This window comes from Zeus faber (genome assembly GCF_960531495.2).
Source record: "Zeus faber genome assembly, chromosome: 1".
Classification (NCBI taxonomy): Eukaryota; Metazoa; Chordata; class Actinopteri; order Zeiformes; family Zeidae; genus Zeus; species Zeus faber.
In genome coordinates, this window is record NC_137193.1 from 18,344,537 (window position 1) to 18,367,452 (window position 22,916).

At 40.1% G+C, this 22,916-nt stretch overlaps 1 protein-coding gene across 1 annotated transcript in view; it reads left to right on the plus strand.

Moving 5' to 3' along the window:
- Window positions 1–22,901, plus strand: part of nudcd1 (NudC domain containing 1) — a 50,022-nt gene extending 27,121 nt beyond the window's left edge. The window contains exons 6-10 of the mRNA XM_079999409.1: window positions 2,399–2,606; window positions 4,560–4,704; window positions 11,718–11,843; window positions 19,845–20,004; window positions 22,442–22,901. Of these exons, the coding sequence (XP_079855535.1) occupies window positions 2,399–2,606; window positions 4,560–4,704; window positions 11,718–11,843; window positions 19,845–20,004; window positions 22,442–22,731 (929 nt within the window). The 3' untranslated portion in view covers window positions 22,732–22,901. The remainder of the gene's footprint in view (window positions 1–2,398; window positions 2,607–4,559; window positions 4,705–11,717; window positions 11,844–19,844; window positions 20,005–22,441) is intronic.
- The last annotated feature ends 15 nt before the right edge of the window (window positions 22,902–22,916 follow it).

Consider the following 22,916-nt stretch of genomic DNA (forward strand, 5'->3'; position numbering starts at 1 on the left):
ATCTAGTAGACTTTTAATTTGCCTGAACCTAACTGATGGACACACCTAATTAATATTCTTATTTATTGTGACATTTCTAACATCAGCTTAAACTGAAACATTTTTTGGAAACATGATTGTGGAATCTAGCAATTATACAAAACAATCACGGTCAAAGGAGTGCTTAGCAAACTGTCACTATCGACTATTTCCTCCGACAAACTGCTCCATCCGGCCCATCCGGGCTGCACTGGGCTGAAAGCCTTGAAAAGCGGTTAGACCGCATTGTTGAGGGACTTGCAATTCTGTCGCACGCTATTCCGAACATCTGGAAGGTGAAGTTAATTGGTGTGACCATCATTTTGCAAATGGTCAAATTCAATTAGACAATGATATAATAATTGTGACTCCTCTAACTACAGGACAAGAAACAAACTGACTTTTCACTTCATTTTAGTCAGTCACCTGCCAGCTACTCTTTCCTTCCTACCAGACAGACCTAAAATTTAGATCACCAAACTCTCTAGCTTAGCTCTTTAATTGAATTTAATATATTGACTTGAAAATAATAAACGATGTGTCTTTAATTTACCCTGATCGCCATGCTCTGCCTCACTAGTGAGACTGGTAATGAGGCTAACTGGAGAGGGATGCTGCTCATGAAAGCCACACGGCATCGGCCTGTTTTATCTGCAGGCGAGAGAGTGCCTCACACCTGAGACTAGCACTGAATTGTAAAAAATAAAACAAGTCTGAAAGATATAATGTATGAATCGGCCCTCAGATCAGAAAAGGCTGTTCCCGAGATTCAAAGGCATGTTGTCATGGAAACATTTATCAACTCGGAAAAGAACCTTAAAGTGGTAGTCGGTAAGATTATTCTGTGAAAGAAATCCCATATGCGAAAGGCAGCTATCATGAATTTGCTAAAGCAGCATAGCAAGTTGTTGTCCGTAAACTGTTGCAACTCCGAACTGAATTCTTTGACTCAATTTTGAGTCCCAGAATTCTGCCCCAACATTTGTGACAGGGCAGAAATGAACCTTCCAGCCCAGTTTCACCTTCCCACAAACACCTGGGGAATGCTTTGATTTTGAGAGGACGACACTCGCAATGCTGTTTAAGCTTGTTCCAATAAAGCAGGTGGTCAGGAGGGGGGTCCGCAATCACAAAACATGTCATCCTGTGTGTAACTTTAATTCATCACAGGCTGCGCTCTTGCTCTGGCCCTAATAAATGACACGGTAATTTGCTGCTCCTGGTGTGCGTTTTGCCAAAAGATTGCCTATTTGTTAGCGAAGGTGGGGTAGTGGGGATGTCATTTATCGGAGCCTCTGTGATGCATTTCCTCTGGAATTGTGTAATTGGAGTTTTCAAATTTACCAAGAAAAGTCTCTAATTCAACAGTTTGGGAACTGGTGATGCATTTTGTTTTCTAATGTCAATAGAATATTGTAAATATATTTTTTTTTATAGGAATTAATTGTATACCTATCACTCAGGTTTTTTTGTGATTGTTGCAACCAAAATGCTTTGCTTTTCCCCAAATTTTCAATGTAATTGTTTGCAGGAAAATTGCAGTCAAGGCAGGGGAAAAAAGCTACTTTTATAATACTGTATATGTATCACGTCCTATGACGTGATACATATATAACAAATTACATACATATATTATAGACGCATTCTGCATTTCACAGAAACAACTGAAAATATTCTAGTACTCATCTGTTTTATTTTCAAAACATAAAGATTTGTTTATTTTTGCTTCGGTTCCAGTAATACATCTACGAAATAATCTTTCAATTCAACATACTAAACACCTAATGAAACACTGTGCGTGATCTAGGCTCTGTCTTCTCTGGGAAAGGGGTACAAATTTAAGTGGTCTGCTGATTTGGACATCTTTAATGCTGAAAAGTCACAGCAATTTTGTAAAATACCAGCTGTCACAATTATTGCGAAGATTGGATGAATTTGCATTAATTTTTGTAATCACTAATTCCTAGAGGGATGAATATAGGCAGCGCAAGGTCTGAATATTTTACTCGTATGAGATAAACCAATCATATTCTATTTATGGCCTCTATTTGAAAACTTTTGGAAAATTGTTGATAGAAAAGTTTCAGAGTGATTTGCATTAGTAAGGAGAATGAGGCCGTGAACGCTTCAGAATTGGTTTGTAATTGTTGCTCAGGCACTGTAGAAGAATGGATTTAATAACCTCTCTGTGGAGATTGACCCTTGAAATCCTGCAAACTCCCATATGATAATTCACATTTCACCATATTCACATTCAGGAGTCAGGCAGTGTGTTACATATTTAATGCATGAATTTGTAATGAATGGGTCACAATAAAACATGGTTAACATTAACATTGCCAATGCCACCCCCCGCCCCCCGCCCACATTCTCAATTCAGATCCAATTTACTTCTGGCAGCAGACGGCCGAGGATATCACGGTGTCAGTGCGTCTGCCAGAGGGTGTCTCCAAAGAGGAAGTGCAGTTCAGCTTGACGGGTGGCAGGATCAGCGTGGGGGTCCGGGGCTTCCCCCCGCTGCTCCAGGGCCAGCTTCATGCAGCTGTGGACCCAGAGGCAAGTGCCTGGATCATTAAAGAAAACAAAAGGTGAGAAGGGTGTGAGAGGAGAAAAAAAAAAAGAAAAGAAACGTCACAGCGCATTGAGGCCGTTCTGTTCTGTTGCTATGAAGTGTTTCTTAGTGATGTAGACAAGACAAAGTCAGAGTCGAGCTTACAGAGTTTGAGCCAGTAAGGGGGTGAGTCCAAACTTCATAGCAACAAAAACCTGACAAATTTAGGCTTCTTGCTTTTAACACACAGCAAGATATTTCTCGGTGAATCTCTCTGGGTGGTTTAAATTACTGTGTTTTATTGTCACCTTGGATGGATTTCACAGGGACAATTTCTTCAGATAGTGGCTCCGCGCAGAAAGGCCTTAAAAGGCCTGAATTTGAATAAAAAATAAAAATAAGTTGGCAATCTTTAGTTTGTGAAATGTTTGTTACCGCCTGAACAAATATGGAAGAGTAGTGTTCCGTGCAAATGGACAGAATGACTAGTATTAAAATATCAGCGTGCCTGTGTGTGCGTATGTGTGTGTGTGTGTGTGTGCGCGCGTGTGTGTGTGTGCATGTGTGTGTGTTCTTTGGGAGTAACAGCGTTTCAGTCTTTTAGTCTGGTCCTGTGTTGTTTGTACCGGGGGACATTCAACAGTGCCTGGTTTGAAATGTCTAGTGAGGGCCGTGCCGGTCGTGGAGTATGACGGACGTTGTCACACCGTCTGGGAATCTGGTGTACAAAACATTACAGCTGAATTCATAAAACATAAAATGTAACTTGTAATAGAACATCTCTACCTAGTGCAGAAGAACCATTTATTGGCATTGAAGATTGAAACATAACATTTTTTTACTCCACCCAACTGATGGAAACTCAACTTCTGTTTATTGGAACATTTCTAACATTGGTTTAAATTTTCCTTAAATTTGAATGGAAACATATTGGTAAAATCAAACAATTTAATAAAAAGGTTATGATCTGTCAAATATATGCGAATAGGCGATAAAGTAATAATTGTGAATGCTCTGATGCTGTTTAAGGGTGTGAGGTAAGTAATTCACTCTGATTTACTCGCAGACAATAATGATTAAGTCTGTTCTCCAAAAGTGGCGGTGCCCTGGTATTAGAGTTTGCATCACGTCGTGTATAAAGGTAAAATGTGGCATTCTTTTTGTGAATCCTGTTGACCTTTCATAGTAAGATCTCAACAGTTCATCACTGCCATTGTTCGTATTGACTGCCTGACAAAAGACACATGAGGAGAGCAATGACAGCCTGAAAGAAAGAAAGAAAGAGATTTGATTGTGTTTGGTGACATTTTAGAGACGTGAGTCTTGATGGGAATTGACAAGCCTCAGTGTGTGGGAGGGATCTCTGCATGTAGCTTGTCTTTTATGATGTGAATATCCAAAAGTAATACGATAACACCTCTATTCTGGTGTTGACAGTATCTACCCAATAACACTGGATGATGTTTTGTTTTTGTTTTTATTTCCCATGGAATGGACCTTAATGCAAAGACAACTGGGCTCTTCTTTGTCCTGAATCCTGTTAAAGGGCCTGTCATGCCGGGTGGATCTCCATCATTAACCCAGAATGCATACATCCCATAGAATCAATTTGTTCTATTTGTTTCTCTATTCTCTATGTACCAGCATTCTACTGTCTTATTCAGCTGCATATAAATTAATTGGTACCGGCTCCTATTGTCTGTGCATGTGTGTTTTTTAGTGCATTTAGCTTTCTTCTTCATATTATGTTTAAATTATTTGATTAAACAGACTATGAAACTACTGTTAATTGTATGCAATGCACAAAATGACGGACCAATTATTTGATAACTTAAATGTATATAAATATTTTATTTACATTTGAATACATTTTATGTCAATCAATTATATGATTTATTGGCCCCTAGTGTACTTAATGTGTATTAATCTATGTTATTGTATTTGGCTTTCTACACTATGTATATATGGTTTTATGTTCCCGTGTCCCCAGCTTGGAGGTGACCCTGCAGAAGCGCGAGGAGGGGCCCACGTGGCTGGAGCTGGTGCTAGGGGATCGCAGGGGAGAGTATGTGGTGAGCGAGGAGCAGGCGGCCCTCATCCACCAGAGGCTGACCCACCTCACCTCCGAGGACCTGGTAAAGTCCCACCTTCCCACTGTGTTGGCATCAACCCCACAGGGCAGAGTACAACTCTGAACCTGCAAACCAAACTTCCATTGTTCCATTGTTCCATGGTCCAGTTCTGACACTCACGTGCCCATTGTAGGAGCTTTCGTTGGTGGACAGGGGTCGGCATGGGCACTCTGACAGGTCTGCGTCTACGCAGCCCCATACGCAGCAAGCTGAGATGCACTGTGTGCTCTGACACCTTTCTACCATATCCAGCATTAACTTTTTCAGTAATTTGTGCTACAGCAGCTCTTCTGTGGGATCTGACCAGACGGGCAAGACTTCGCTCCCAATGCGCATCATTGAGCCTTGTGGGCCTATGACACTGTTACCGGTTCACCGGTTGTCCTTCCTTGGACCGCTTTTGGTAGGTACTGCACTGCACTGCATACCAAGAACTCCCCACAAGACCTGTTGTTTTGGAGATGCTCTGACCCAGTCTTCTGGCCATCACAATTTGTCTCTTGTCAATGTCACTCAGATCCTTACGCTTGCCCATTTTTCCTGCTTCCAACACATCAACTTCAAGAGCTGACTATTCACTTGCTGCCTAATATATCCCACCCCTTGACAGGTGCCATTGGAAGGAGATGAGCAATGTCATTCACTTCACGTCAGTGGTTTTAAAGTGTGGATGATGGGTGTAATGTGATACTTTCTCTTGCGATACGTTATTTATACACAGGCACAAATATCGATATTTTAATTAAAACATGTTTTCGCTCTAAACCTGTGGTGAAGCGGAATGTAGTTGATCAGTGATCCATACGGATCGCCTCCCTTCGGCTCGCATGTGAACCGCGGATTAATTGCAAAATTGAACCATCATAGTGAAGAAATACAGTTTTACTGCCGCGGTTACTTTTGAAAATAATAATTCCCTAAATCTCGATGTAGAGTTGCAGTGAAAAGAAGATAGACAAGACAGGGTGTTGTGTTTTACTCTGAAGCGCAATGATTGGTATACGGTACATCACGCTATGTTGCTGTTACTTTACGACATGTCGTGAATGAGCTGTGGATACAGCCAATGTCGCAGCTCTGCGTCTGTGCGTCCGCCATATTGGAGTGGTCAAGATCCGCTAGTAAATAAATACGATGTGTTTTGAGAGGTGCAGTTTTCTCTCTCTCTGTACAAAACTCACTTAATTCTGAACCAATTTTCATGAAGTTTGGTTTGTTATAAATGTGAGAAATTGAACAGAGAAGGTAGGTATCATGCTTGCCTCATCTTGTACTTTGATTTAACAATTGAGTATTGATTGAATATTTTAAGCTATTTAAAAATTGGATATCTTTTTTGTTGTACATTGGTTCATCTCAGTTGTCAAATTCTGTGAAACAGCCACCACAATGCAGTGAATAATACATAATTCCTGCTTTTGTCCTTGTTCAGTTACACAGATATTGTGATATCTTGAGATCATTGATGAATTGTATTGCAATGTATCGAGTATCTCTGTCTCATGATACCATTGTTATCTTGGGCAACGTATCATGATCGTATCGTGAGTTACTCTATAATTCCCACTCCTACTCACAATTTTGACTGTCTATGTATGTATGTATGTATGTACAGCGGTGGACAAATTTGTTGGTACCTTTACAGCTCATTGAAACAATGCTTCATTCCTCCTGAAAAGTGATGAAATTAAAAGCAATTTTATCATGTACTGTATAGATGCATGCCTATGGTATGTCATAGAGTAAAACAAAGAAACTGTGAAAAGAGATAAATAATTGCTAAAGAGATAAATGATATTCTAAAATGGCATGGACAGATTTGTTGGTACCCCTTAGAAAATATTATAAATAATTGGATTATAGTGATATTTCAAACTAAGTGTTTTCTTTAATTGGTATCACACATGTCAGATCTTATAATCAGTCATTCAGTCTATTTAAATGGAGAAAAGTAGTCATTCTGCTGTTTGGTATCATCGTGTGCACCACACTGAACATGGACCAGAGAAAGCAAAGGAGATCAGAAAGGTAAAGGCTATAAAACCATCTCCAAGCAGCCTGATGTTCCTGTGACTACAGTTGAAGATATTATTAAGAAGTTTATGGTCCATGGCACTGTAGCCAACCTCCCTGGATGCGGCCGCAAGAGGAAAATCGACCCTAGATTGAACAGAAGGATAGTGCGAATGGCAGAAAAAGAGCCAAGGACAACTTCCAAAGAGATACAATCTGAACGACAAGGTCATGGTAAATCAGTGTCTGATCGCACCATCCGTTGCTTTTTGAGTGACAGTGGGCTCCATGGAAGAAGACCCAGGAAGACTCCACTTTTGACAGCAAAACATAAAAAAGCCAGACTGGAATTTACTAAAAGTCTTATTGACAAGCCACAATGCTTCTGGGAGAATGTCCTTTGGACAGATGAGTCAAAACTGGAGCTTTTTGGCAAGTCACATCAGCTCTATGTTCACAGATGACAAAATGAAGCTTTCAAAGAAAAGAATACCATGATGAGAAGGCCTACCGCGAGGAGGTGGCTGACCTGACACTCTGGTGCCAGCACAACAGCCTCCACCTGAACGTCACCAAAACTAAGGAGTTGATTGTGGACTTTAGGCGAGGATTAAAACCGAGGACGCACGCGCCCTTGGTGAATAATTGGACTTCTGTCGACAGGGTGAGCATCTTCAAGTACCTGGGAGTCCACATCACAGAGGATTTAACATGGACTGTACAAACAGACTCTCTGGTGAGAAAGGCGAGGCAGCGTCTTTACCACCTCAGGGAGCTGATGAAATTCCGGGTCTCGTGAGGATCCTCAAGTCCTTCAACTCTGGAGCAGTGGAGAGCATCCTGACAGGCAACATCACTGCCTGTTTTGGGAACTGTACTGCTCAGGACAGACAGTCCCTGCAGAGGGTGGTGCGTTCGGCTGAACATGCGTTTAGCCGAACGTACCACCGGAATTACCCTCCCCGCTCTGCAGGACTTATGCACCTGGAGGTGTAGTAGCAGAGCCCACAGGACCATGAAGGATTCTCACCACCCCAACAACGGACTGTTCCAGCTGCTGCAGTCGGGCGAGCGCCTCCACAGTCAGACAGCGAGAAGCCATAACAACTGTCAGTGCTGACCTCACCAGGGGTCCTCACTGAGGCACACATATAGGCTCCACTACCTTACTGTACTATATGTAGCATACTGTACCGCATACTGTGCCACTGTTCAGGGTTGTTCGGTGTTACCGTATTGCTGCGCCGTACTGTTGTATACTGTGCTGTATATCTCACAAAAACGACCTCACTTTATTCACATGCCACTTTAATGCACATATCTCGACTCGGCACATAAAATCGACTCTCTATCTCTTGTTCCTACCAAGGCTGCAAGGAATCTTGGTGTCATTATTGATGACCAACTGACATTCTCGGACCATGTTGCCGCCGTCTCCCGGTCCTGCCGCTTCGCACTACTCAACATCCGAAAAGTCAGGCCGTACCTGACCCAATATGCCACTCAACTGCTGGTACAAACCTTGGTGATGTCCCGTCTCGACTACTGCAATGCCCTCTTAACAGGCTTGCCGGCCTGTGCGGTGAAGCCACTTCAGATGATACAGAATGCGGCGGCGCGACTGGTGTTCAACCAGCCAAAGAGGGCACATGTCACTCCGCTGCTCATCGAGCTCCACTGGTTACCTGTAGCCGCCCGCATCAAGTTCAAGTCTCTTATGCTGGCCTACAGAGTGATTGTTGGGAATGCTCCCGCCTACTTAAATGCTCTTGTAAGAGCACATGTTGCCCCCCGGATGCTGCGCTCGTCAAATGAGCGTCGCCTGGCTCTGCCGGCCATACAGCCACGGCAATCCAGGCTATTCTCATTTGTAGTTCCACGTTGGTGGAACGAGCTGCCAAAAATGACCAGAGCGGGGACCTCCCTCTCTGTCTTTAAGAAGCACCTGAAGACCCAGCTCTTCAGTGAGTACCTCCTGTCCTAATCTACAATTACTTTGCACCACCTTGCAGTATTTATTGTTACACCAATGTTGTTGTTACACTAATCTCTGTCGCAATGTAGCTGAATGTTATTCTCCCTTGTAAGTCGCTTTGGATAAAAGCGTCTGCCAAATGACTAAATGTAAATGTAAATGATATCTGTATTTACATAATTGCCTATCCCATATACATAAGCCTATTCCCTTTATCTATTCTATTTTATTTTATTTTATTTTATTCTATAGTATTTGACTTACTGCATTACGTGTTAGGAATCAGTTAGTTGGTCAAGTAGAAATTCTTAGGTAGCTACCGTGTTCAGTCTAGGACATATGTGTAATCACTGGGTGCGTTGCATTGACATTTCACTGCATATATGTATGAAAGTATGTATATGTACAGTATGTGACGAATAAACCTCTTGAATCTTGAATCATACCTACTGTGAAACATGGAGGCTTGGTTATGTTTTGGGGCTGCTTTGCTGCGTCTGGCATGTGGTGCCTTGAATCTGTGCAGGGCATAATGAAATCTCAAGACTATCAAGGCATTCTGGAGCGAAACTTACTGTCATAAAGCTTTGTCTCAGTCGCAGGTCATGGGTCTTCCAACAGGATAATGACCCAAATCACACCACTAAAAGCACCCAAGAATGGATAAGAACAAAACATTGGACTATTCTGAAGTGGCCTTCTATGAGCCCTGATTTGAATCCTATCGAACATCTATGGAAAGAGCTGAAACATGCAGTCTGGAGAAGGCACCCTTCAAACCTGAGACAGCTGGAGCAGTTTGTTCAGGAAGAGTGGGCCAAACTACTTGTTGACAGGTGCAGAAGTCTCATTGAGAGCTACAGAAATCTTTTGATTGCAGTGATTGCCTCTAAAGGTTGTGCAACAAAATATTAGGTTAAGGATCCCATCATTTTCGTCCATGCCATTTTAGAATATAATTGATCTCTTTAGCAATAATTTATCTCTTTTCAAAGTTTCCTTGCTTAACTCTGACATACCAAAGGCATGCAGGTATACATGAGAAAATTGCTTTCAATTTCATTACTTTTCAGGAGGAATGATGCATTGTTTGAGTGAGCTGTAAGGGTACCAACAAATTTGTCCACGTCCGTGTATGTCTTTGTATGTTAGCAATTTTTAAGGTTTTATTGACTATTTTGCACCTCCTCAAATCAGCTCTTTTGGCTACATCTGCACTACATAAGAGACTAGAAATGTTGCGACACTTCCTACTAGCAACCTACTGTAGCCAACCTTATACTCTGGATGTACTTACAACTGTTCCGCGAAGTTGTGCGATGAACAGTTATTAATAATGGGAACCAACATGTTAATAAGGCCTGGGTTGAAAGATGGAGGACCTACCCTTTAGGAAACACAGTCAACATCCTGACTAAGCATAAAGCAATCATGTAATATCTCCAAAACTCGCTCCACAAAACACTCCAGTGCACAGTCGGCCTTTGAAAAGTGTGGGTGCGTTTGGAAATTCTTATGACACGTGTCAAAGTGGCTTTTAGTGTGTTTCGGCCTTAGATTGCTCCAGATTCATTTAAAACTTGAATATTAGTCCTGTTTACTCTGGAAAAAACTGCAACTGAGCACTTCTTGGGCGAAAAAAGAAAATAAACCCTGTTGTGCTCCCTGGAAAAATGGATGGAGGTGTTTAAGAGTTATTTCCCTCCAAGGCTTTAGCGTGGGATGCATTGTTTGAAAGCCTTTATTTCACACTAGCAAAAAAATAAAAATAAAAATACTGTATATTAAAGCACACTGCCGCTCCTACATGTTGTGCCTAAACAGCCTTCATCAATTACCCTGCTTTTTTATATTTAATGCTGCTGAAACTAGTTTCGATTTCTTTTGCTCCTGAGCATGAAGCCTTTTTAATGTTTTCCATTTACCACCAATGACACTTCCTGTGAAATTCTCATCTCTTTCTCTCACTGTGGCCCTCACATCCTCCATTACTCACAGCACTCTTTTTCTCCATTCTTTATGCAGACCGATCGTCAGAATCCAACTCCGACCCTGACCTTTATTTTTAGCCGCCTCTTCCATCTCACTCCAGTCATTCATTAGTGTTCTCCTGGACCACTCTAGATCCCATCCCACCCCCGACCAAATCCAGCCTTTAACAGTTTCATATATTAATCACAAAAAAATCCCGACACCAGATATAACAGGGATGTTGACATTATAATGTGAAACGGAAATTGAATTACTCCATTACTCTATCCATCCATCATGAATAAAGGGTGTGTTTGAATCACATTATTTTGGTTATCTGGCATCTGATCTGATTAGTATCGGATTAGTATTGAATAGGGATGTAACAATACACAGTACCGGATCCACAGTTCGATACCGTCACAATGTTTTTAACAAAGTTACTCCTTTTTTATACCTTTGGCATTAAATGTAAAATAAAAAACAATATCTCTATAGCACCTTTTATACACAACATGTAGCAGATGGAAGGCAATATAATAATAATAATAATAATAATAATAATGAAGGAAAAAGCAAACAAGCACAAAATCCATTTAATAAAGAAATATGTAAATATTATATTTAAGTTCACAGTCATCAATTAGACTGAAATATTGTTGGGTTATGATCAGGAAATATCCTATCCTAATATTTAATTGTTTTCAATCATTATTCCTCTTGAATTATTGGTCTGCAATTGTTAGTCTTCTCCAAGCAATTCTCAAATAATTCTCAAAATAATCCTCACAATAGTTCAGGGTAAAACTATTAAGTATATAAAAGTTTCTTCAATTGCTTTTTCTTTTTTATACAGTTTTGAGTGCAATTAATACAATCGATTTAATATACAAAATCTTCTTTTCAAAGTAGATGCTTGTCTAAATAAGTTAATTTAGAAGAGCCTTAAATTCCAATGCTTGTTTTTGCTTATGTGTGCCTATTTTTGCATCTCTAACATTGTATTTTCACACATAGTACAAGCTCATGAGCACAGAACCGTAACCTCTGTTCCCAGAATTCGGGTGGCGACGTGGACAAGCCGCCCTGTAACTCTCAGGAGCTAGAGGACTGCGATGGCTTCCCAGACGACGGCTCCAGCCTCACGCACTTTGACGGACAGTCGCTCAAGCCCACCCAGGTGGTGAGTAGGACCAAAGTACACCTCCTCCTCCTTTGCCTTAACACTTGTAAGGTGCATTTCCGCCCCATCACTTGAAAACCTTTTCAAAGACCTTGTCTCTTGGGGGGCCTTCTGGTTACTTGTTCCCATCTCAGGGGCCTACAAATCAACAGGATTTTTTTTTACACATTTACACTTCATTTATCTAGCCATTTGTTTGATATACAATTTGGTTATATTTGTTGTCCCGCTGCGAATGAGTAAAGTCTCAACTTGTCTCATCTTTTCTCATCTTATCAATATGTTTTCCCACTTGATTCTGTGTTTACTAGCCAAATAACACATGCATACTATTACTATACCACACTATTAAAAAATGTACACTAGTTTGAAGTGAAAGTTCAACTTTGAACTTGTTCAACTGTCCAATTTTTTATTATTTTTTTTAGTTGAGTAGGCCTGCCCTATGCCAATCCCAAAACGTTTAACTCTGAGATCTTACAGCTGTAATGTGTTTGTATCTCTTCCTCGCAATTTTCCTTTCGGGAGAGGTTTTCATACGATGGTGACCGTTTGCTGCGCTGGGAGGCTGTCCTCTCTCACGTCCTACAATCCCCCTCTATTGCCCTTTTGGCAGCCTGATCGCTGCTCTTAGGTTGTGAGACAGCCAGCACTGGCTAAGCCCACTTGACCAAAAAGCGCCGCAGTGGCATAGGAGGCCCAGGACGTGGGCAACCCTCTTCACTCGCATCATCGCCGGTGCCCTCTCAAATGTGATGACTGAGGTTCTGATCCAGGCAAGGTTCCCTTTGTATTAATTCAAATGCACTCAGAGGGGCATCGGTCGGTTTTGAAGCTTCTAGTAAGGGCTGTTTCTGGATCAGTCCCTGCTGGAACTACCAGTGTCCGGAAGGATTTCAGTTTGTTGGACAAATACAAACTGTATATATACAGTACTAAATATATGCATTCTATAAAGCACTATCTATCTATATATCTATCTATATATCTATCTATATATCTGTGTGTGTGTGTGTGTGTGTGTGTGTGTGTGTGTGTGTGTGTGTGTGTGTGTGTGTGTGTGTGTGTGTGTGTGTGTGTGTGTGTGTGTGTGTGTGTGTGTGTGTGTATATATATCTGTATATACTGTATATATGTCTGTGTGTGTACAGTATATATATATATATATATGTGTACATAATATATGTGTGTATGTATATGTGTGTGTGTGTGTGTGTGTGTGTGTGTATATATATATACATATATGTGTGTGTGTGTGTGTGTGTGTGTGTGTGTGTGTGTGTGTGTGTGTATATACGTGTGTATATGTATGTATAGATGTGTGTGTATATGTTTATATGTGTGTGTGTGTGTGTGTGTGTGTATATATATATATATATATATATATATATATATGTATATATATATATATATATATATATATGTATATATATATATATGTATATATATATATATGTGTGTGTATATATATGTATGTATGTGTGTGTGGTAGAACAGTAAAAAAAATATAAAATGCTAATAAAATTATAGCATTAAACAGACAAACCCTCGCTCTCAAATGTATCTAACATGCATATCATAACATTTTAGTTCTAGTCTATATAATAATTCAGTATTTTTATTCTGAATTAGCCTCCAAAAGCCGGTAATTGCTGGTGAGCACGACCTCTGGTCTGAATCAATATCCATCAAAAATATTTTCTAAAGGAAAACCTTATACCTTCCACTGTTCAGGGCACACGTATTAAACAAATGAAAATACGAGTAGTCTTATCAAGCTGTGAATCACCTTTTTACATGCTGAAACTATGTAAACTGCCTGGAATGTGATAATATTTTCAGGGAGAATGAATCGTGAATCTGAGAAATACCATTTTGTAGTCACCATGTGCGCCTTTCAGCCAGAATCCATACGTGAGCAGCTCTGCATCTTGTTTATCTTAACAGACAGGATCCGCTCAGTGTCTAGGTCAGTTTCACAACGGCAGCTCACCCGTGTCTCAGTTGTGTTGAGGCACGGATGCCATTTTCTTTCCTTCTTTTTAATGCGCTGTTAACTGATTTTTGTGTTGCCGTGGAAAAACACAGCTGACTCACATCACCTCCTTGAAGAGAACAGCTTTACTGACTCACTGCCAGAGATACACTATCACTCTAGCCCTTATGGAAACCGTTCCACAGCTCTATTAATCAACATTTTCAGACATATTTGTCATTTTTCTTACCGAAGGATCAATCTTTTGAGGTGTCAGAAAGCATTAGGATCCTAGGCAAAGCCCTGGCTTTATCACATTCCATCTATTCTATCATATTCATTGATAATCATGTTGAACACCATGTACGCATCATTATCGGGTTGCAACCAGTAAACCCCACACAATACAATTCTAATACTCCAGACAATTTTTCATTTGACTCCTGGTATCAATATTACAACCAGGCAAAATTGCCTTCCAAGAAATTCAACACAGGAAAAAAATACAGATCCGTATCACATTTATTTGTTTTGAGTAATACTTTTAATGTTTTTTTTAACAGTAATTATTCCTTCGTAGTTAACTATTCCTTCACTTTATATGATCATATATGAGGTAAAGACCATGAGTTCCCTCACAAATCTTTTTGTGGGAGGTGGGTGATATGGGACTAGGACTTCAGTTTTGTCAGGGTTCAGCTGGAGGAAGTTATGACATCCTGTCCTTGATGGCTGTTAAGCAGTCTTGCAATGTAGAGAGCATGCTAAGGTCATTTGGTTTGAATGAGAAGTACAGCTGTGTATCGTCCACATAACAGTGATAATAGAATGAAAATAGGGAATTAAACAAAATTCAGTCAATGTCCAAACATAAAAGGCTGATTTGAATACAAAGAGTAACAGTATTACCCTTTGTAATTGAGACATTGGAGAATTACCTTAGTGATGTTAATAAAACATAATATTCAAAGCAAAAAACATTAGGAATTCAGTATCTACAAAGAGTAACAGTATTACTCTTTGTAATTGAGACATTGGAGAATTACCTTAGTGATGTTAATAAAACATAATATTCAAAGCAAAAAAAAATTTGGAATTCAGTATCTGCTTTCACTTTGAATTCCTGGTCGAACATACTATCAGGGAAAAGCCTTCCATTGAACGATGACAAGCTTATTATTAGCCTTGAATGCAAGGCACAGTATATCTTCCCAAGTCCAATGAAATGCCTTGTGGAAATAAGCACCAGTTCCATAGTGTCAACTGTTCCTCCAATTATTCTACAAAAAGCACAGCGAGGCTAAACAGATGCTCTCAAGGGAGGTTGGTATGAATCAAATGGAACGTGTTGTCCACACACGTACTCTGTGCTTCGTCCTCATCTAGGAAGCCATGTTTGATGGACTGTAGTTAGGTACATGTATGTGCGTGTATCTGCACTGTGCATGATGCACCATTTGCATGTTTTCCCTCAAAAACCCCTTTTCCCACCCTACACTTTGGTCCTCGTGTGAGGACGTTGGCTGTACTTTTGTGAAAGCGCTGGCCTGAAAACCACAGGACGCTTATGTCCTGCTGTCTCCTTGCTCATCTGGTTCGTTTCTTTGGTCCCCGTCCAAACAGAGAAGGCAGAGGTCAGTTCATTACTGTGTGTTCTGCCTCTGTGGCTATATGTATTAACCCCTTGCATGTACATCTGCACATTGGCCATATTGTATAACAAAATACTAACTCCAAAAAAATAACAAAATAGATATCACAAATGAAACAATAGTAATGGCAATAGAAATGTAACTTTCTAACTTACCTCTTGTAATGTTAAATTATGAAAGTAAAGTGTATTTTTGTGTGATTCTGGTTCTTTTTGATGCATACTCTGTTTTTGGACATATAGACTAAAATTGGTCACATATTAACTTGCCGTAATAAATATTACGCAAGTATGCAATTTGGAACGTAGCATCAAAGTTCTGGGAGAAGCTTAGAAGTGGGCCAGCTTTTGTGTTTTTAGAAAAGAGAACGTCAACAAACAATCTCCCTGGAAGGAGCTGACACTTGATGGGGAGACGTTATCTGACAGTCCCTTTAGAACAGCATGCCATTGTCATGCTACTTTATATAAAAATCTTAGATAAGCAGCTTTAACATTCAAGATTTCTGTTCTCTTTGCAATCAGGCTGGTTCCTTGAGTTCCTTTGAGCAAGTCAGAATCCTGAATCTTTTATTTTCATCTTGTCAATGCCTTTGCTAATCTGTTGTTCAGTCTAAACCGCCATCACGTTGGATGCGGGAAACTGAGTAATAATAAATGTCACGACTGGCCAAATGGTGCCTGGCGTGACGGGTTTCTTTACAGTTGAAACAAAGGATTTGGCCAGGTTTTAAAAGGAAACGCTCATCTTTCCCAGAAAGCAGGACAGCTAAATAAACAAGCTTTCCCCTTGCCTGCAAAGGTTAGTGAGCAGCAGCCTTGCCAACACTGCGAGGAGAAGTGATAATGACATGGCAGTGGACGGAGCTGGCATTTCTGCTGCCATTACGGACATCTGGCTTCTATGTACCCATGCATCTGTGTTTACTTCCTTATAGCTCCCTCACTTCCTTATCACCCCTTTTAAAAGCCCACACATGCACCCATGCCTTTGATAAAAGTATAAGTATTCCTCAGCGCATGGAAACAAGGCTGCATATCCATTACATATAGGAACATTGTGTTCTTTTGTTTGACCGTCAACGAGCCAGTTTCATGTTGTTTGGATATAGAATCTCTTTATCTTACTCCTGGTCCAGGAAGTGGCTTTGGGAGACACACTGGAGTTTGATACACAAAACATGCAATAGTGTAAATGGCAAAATGGAAATACAGTAAAAGCGAAATAATGGCAACAGAAAACAGCGGACCGCGCAGTTACATTCCAAGTTGTTCACTCATCCACAGCAGTATCAAAGTCCACACACTATACATTACGCTGCAAACTATACCCAAAATTCATGAATACAAAACACCTAAAATGTAATAAGGAAATGTTATAGACGAACCAATTCCAAGTTGACCCACAGTCATTTTCTGTTAAATATATGAAAATGCTTTGTCGTTCTATTTTCATCAATGCATGTGGTGTAAATAATGTATAAAAAGCACAGGGAGATTATGTTTTACAGAGACTACAGAGGTATACCGAGTCCCCTATATAGTGCGGTTCCAACATGTTTAGTGGCTCATTCCGCATATTGTAAAGCACACAGCTTTTACTATCGAGTGCATAGCTAATGAGTGTGTGAAGGATTTATGACTAAAGCCAGTTTTGATAACCGGACTCTCATTAACGGCAGATAAGCAGCAGGTGTTTAAATAAACTGTGTCAACATATCGACTGTTGATTAACGGACCTGATGAAGCCGCTAGAAATGTGTTAGTGGATCTAATGTGTTTTGACACTGTTGCAGGGTTACATCAAAGTTAAATAAGGATGTTGAGGATGTGACTGTGTTGCTCATCATCCTCTTTTGTTTTGCAATTGGTATATTGAATAGTTTTCTTAATTGCACGCTGGGATATCTGCATCTGTGTTTGGGTTTTTCTCCCGGCTTTGGCTTGAAAATTAACAATAAAACTAACCTGCACCCACAAAACGGATCCTCACAAATATTCTCTTTTAAAGTAAGAATCATAACAATGTACAATATGCAATATAAAAGATGATGGAGACAATCATCAGAAGAATGGCTTTGGAGTAATGTAAAATATGTGTGCTGTCTAGTAAATGGACTAAAACTTGATTTCGCACGAGTACAGTCCTTTTGAGCTGTGAGCTTTCTTATGTATGAAGATAGTAGACAAAAAAATACAGATGAGAGATTCACCAGATTTTTCTGTGACTCCTTGTGGCAGCAGGTAGTCAAATCCCTGCTTTACAGTATCGGCACACACACCAGATGTCTTTCTAGAATAGGTTCTGTAAACCTTTCTCCAGGTTTCTCCATATAAATCTGACCGTTAGTTGCCTTTGGTTGTTAAGTCATATTCAGCAACTATTTGTGTCAAAACAGGCCAGCTGGAAGCTGACGGAGCAGACTGAGATGACATATAATGAGACAAAAGCTCTGTGGCCTCGGTCTATCTTATTTTGAGATGTTTCATTATCAAGCCTTTTTTTTTTTTCCTACAAAACCCGACTCAATAGGTTGATCTAAGGATCATCACTTCAACAATGCTAGAATACAGGCCCAAATATTAGTCATATTTGTGCTTTGAAATGTTCTACTACAATAAACTCAGGGCTTTATAAAGGACTTGGCTTAAACTGTATGGTAACAATTAATGCTGAAAAATGTAAAAGTAATTATAATAAGCTTTACACAGCTCTTACCTAAAAACAGAGTTAATGAAGTGCTTCACATTGCACATTAATTAAAAAGAGCAATAAACTATAAAAAAGCATTCAGAGACTTTAAAATGTGTCTTCATTAAATAATCAGTTTTAATTCATAACCCTTGTAGCTGTCAGTAGATTGTAAGCATTATCCACTGTCAGTCCAGAAGAGATAAAAACAGAATATAATACTGCATTACCTGTGAATTATATTTAATATGAATAGTAATTGCAATGTTATAACTACTAAGTTCTCAATTATTTTTTTGACTAAGCCAGGTTCTCAGTGTGTTTGTGGCATCAGTTTTGAGCACAGTCTTAGCTGGCCTTGTCACACTGAAAACAGCCAAGGAGCAGCTGTGGGCCGCTGTGTTGTCTGCGGAATTTTAAGATGACTGCATGAGGGCACAATGGAACATGAGCAGTATCTGCGTAAGCCAAGATCTGTGGTCATCACCTGGACAAAATAGCCTCATAAGAGAGACGTTTCTTAAAGGGGTTATAGAATTGTTTTTATTTTAGGAAGTTGTCTGAAAAGGTATAATCGACAAGTCTTTGGGTAAAGTTTTCCGAAATAAAAATCAGCATGCAAAAACACAAATTAATTCGGGTGCACTTTGCATCCTTTATTGTAATAAGCGGTTTTCTAAATGTACTTCTTGGTTCCTCCCAGAATTGATTAATACGACAAGGCAGCCTATTGGAGAGCGGGAAGCCATCGATTTTAGTTTGACAGGTCATCAATGTGTGATCAGATACATTCAAAACTTGATGCCTCAACCTTGAATGAACCGCCAAACCGTTGAAAGAAAATTTTCTCTATGGATCTTTGTTGTTCATAGATGAAACTGTCCTTGAGTTCATGCTAAATAATAGATCACGACCCTGGATAACACATTATACCGCCGCTGGCGTCACATCGTTGCCCACTCGCTTGATTTGTGGTTAAAAACATTGTGCTCACGACATGAAATAACAAAATAAAACCGGGAATGACACTTGGAAACATGATAATACATAACAAAGGTGAACACTATTTGTTTCTAGTCACGACACTGGATTTTCCTCGATAATAAACAGCACAGAGTGTGTCTCTGTCCGCGGTGCAAGAAAAGAACACATAACAGGGTTCTGGGAAATGGTGCTAGAATCCGATTAGCGCTCCAATTGCAAACTAGATCAATTTTGCATTTCTGTGTCGCTTGATGAATGTTCCCTCTCTCTTAATAGACCGTTTTTTTTTTGTTTTTGTTTTTTCATTTTCCTTATGTATTTTTTTTCCAATATAAGTATTGTTGGCTGTTTTATGTGAGCACTCAAAATGAAATCACCCCAATGCATCTCGTCTATTGCTGGTCATATTCCAAAGCGTTCCGTTTTGCTCCCTTCTCATAAATCAGGTTGTCTCAAAGGAGTGTCTCTGCTATACGGATGATTAGAGATTGGCTACCTTTAGGAAACAAGTAAACATTTAACTTGAGCCAGGCACTACACATTTCCACCATTTCTAAGCAACCATGTGCATGTCGGATGCATATTGTATGCATTTAGGAGCGTATGTACATATAGAAACCTATGTGTGTAATGATACTAATTCCTTTTCTTTTCCACTCTCGCTCTCTATTCCAAATATACCATAATAAACATAAATAGGTGAATTTGGGGAGCCACCAGTACCTGTTCACGGTGGACGTGGACCCGGCGGAGATGCCGTGCCTCTGCCTCCGACACGACGTGGACGCTCTGGTGTGGCAGCCGCGGCCCAATCAGCAAGGAGACATGTGGGAGCACGTGGCCACCTTCAACGCCCTGGGTAATATCCACAAAGTAACTAGTACCAAACCGTCTCATTACAGTACTCTAGTGCCATTTCACCTGCACAGTCACCGACTGGCAAAAGTGTGGCCAGTGACTGGATAGGTAATTACGATATTTTATCGTAATTCATGCAGATTCTTTATTCCGTAGAACTTAAATTCACTTATTTTCATTCATTCATTTACTTGAAGAAATGACGTGATCAGTTCCAAACTACAACATTAATCCATATAGACTCCAAACAAACCTGAAGGACATTTTAAAACATTTCAAAACATTTTCATTTTAACTGGCTGCTTCTATAGTCTTACTTGAATTATTTGCCTCATCACAACTTCCATTTGTAAGTGATCTCTGCCGTAGCAGTACTCCTACTCAAATGATGTTTTCTGGTACTCCTTCCACCTCTGCACTGTAATACCCCCAATACCTCCATGATTTCTAATTGTATTCCTTTTTGTAAAAGCAAAAATGCCTGGAAGTTGTTTTCATGGGACAGAAAACGATGAGAGGAATCAGAACTTATTTGGCCTGATACATTTCCCCTGTACGCGGTGAAGGGGAGAGTTTTAGAGCTTAGAGGACAATCTCTTGAAGGGGAGCATGTCGTGTTATGTGTTTCTCATCAACATTCAACACCCTTTTGGCTGGTGTGAATCTTTTTTAAAATATCTTACATAGGAGAGCTTAACTGCTCGTTGCAATCACACATACAATATATCATCCGTTTGAGCAGTCCGCATGGATCTGTCCGCGTGAAATTGTTTCAGTGTGAGTCAGCTGTAGCCGAACGGAAATGCGATGAAACACCTGCACGGCTGTTAGCGTCAATGTCAACGCCACTGTAAAGCGCGTTGCACACTCGTGGTGGAAGGTTTTATAAGACTCAGTTCCTGGCGAGTCGCTCAGTAAAAACAGTCGATTGATTTTCCAACTCCTGAATCATTTGATTCAGTTGGTGAAGCGCATGGTGAGCAAGGGATGTCTCATAGTTCCCACAAAAACATTTAATTCTGTTACAATTATTTTCTGCTCGTGGCCTTTCACTCTTTCGCCGGAGTGACTCCTGACTCCCCAGTCCTTTTTATAGATTTGTTTGCTACGAGGGAATTGCTGCCGATCGTCAGTATTTCATCGCATGTTGCACACCTTATTCTCCAAGTCTTTCCTTAAAAGTTAAGTATTTTAGTGATAATATTGAAGAAATAATTAGATAACATTTTCAGTGTTTGCCATAAAAGATTTGATTCTATTTTTGTTGGAAGCTGACCAGGGGGGTAAGAGAGTGACCCCCTTACAGGGTCCTTTTTTGTTTTGTTCTGTTCAATAAGGAGATTGAGTAAAATAAAATACATCTAGATTAAAAACACAATGTTTTATTTTCTTCATTTATAGGAATGGCCCTCTCCAATGTCTCCACTGCTCTTGGGGAGGGAGACGGGGGGTTAAATTGTGACCCAATCACTCCCTCAGAGGACACATAGGGGACCCAAAACGTACTTGCATTTCCTACGCTAAGCCGTGCAATTGCTTTGCGGAGTAATTGCTCTTTTCTTTCGTGTGGACAATCCAGTTGTCCACATGCTATTGTTATTTAATTACTAAGCAAATGGGTTGGACTGCGCAACATTTTTTTCTTCTTTGTTTTTACAGATTTTGTTTTAACAAAATGCCCGGATGAGCATCAACGATATCATATTATTTTCGAAGGCTTAAATGCATTATCAGAATGACAAATGTATGGATCCGCGGCTATTTTACTTATTATTCTTATTTTTGTAAGAAAACAAAATGTAGGGGTTATTTTCGATATTTATTTCTTTTCTATGAACTAAGCCCATTTGTCCTTAATTACCGATCGTTTCAGAACCCAACCCTGCGCAGGATGATCATGTTTTTTGTTTTGAGAGAATCAATGCGCTTTGCGCAACTCCACAATGAAATATGATTTTACCCATTTTAAATAGTAAAAAAAAAAGTAATAATAGCAAATCAATATGTGACGGTCAGTGTTGATGTTGTGGCAAGCCGCCACAAATAAATCAATGTATGGGAAACACTGATTTTCCTATCTGCATATTAAGTCCATACAATAACATAAAATAAACGTTATTGTATAAATTTTGAGTTTAAGGTACCACAAATGAATTAACACCACAAGAGGCAGAAACAAGAACCAACCTCTACCTTTTATTACTCTACTCTACTTTACCTCTACTCCACCCCTAACTCCCTCTACTCTCCCTCATTTCTGGAGACAAACTTGTGAGGGAATCCATCATCTTGGCAAAAATACATATGATTTGATTTGTCTAAATTGTCAATATAAAGATGTGAGGCGATATACATTTTCACCCATTATTTCACGTTTGTCCGGTATCTGGCATTAATTTTGTATGTGACGTCGACCTGAACTTGTCTTTCTCTTCCAGGCTACGTCCAGGCATCAAAACGTGACAAGAAGTTTGCTACCTGCGCCCCAAACTTCTCTTACGCGACGCTGGGCGAGTGCCTCCGTCGTGTGTTCATCTACCGGCAGCCGTCGCCCATCGACACGGTCCTCTTCAACAGGAAGCAGGGCCGCCAGGTAGGACAGGTTGCCAAGCAACAGGTGGCCAGCCTGGACTCCAATGACCCCGTCCTGGGCTTCAGAGCAACCAACGAGAGACTGTTTGTCCTGACCTCCAACAACCTCTTTGTGCTGAAGATCAATAATAATTAGATCTATTCATAGACTTATTCTATTAAAAAAATAACGGTGCCATCACAAACTTCAACCATTCCAGAACGATAACATGTTGTCTCGAAATACTGAAAAAGTAAGTATGTGCAATTTACACTGTTTGTGTCACTAAGTTCTACCTACGAGTCTTATTAAGTCTTAATTGGTGGATTTGTGTTCTGGTT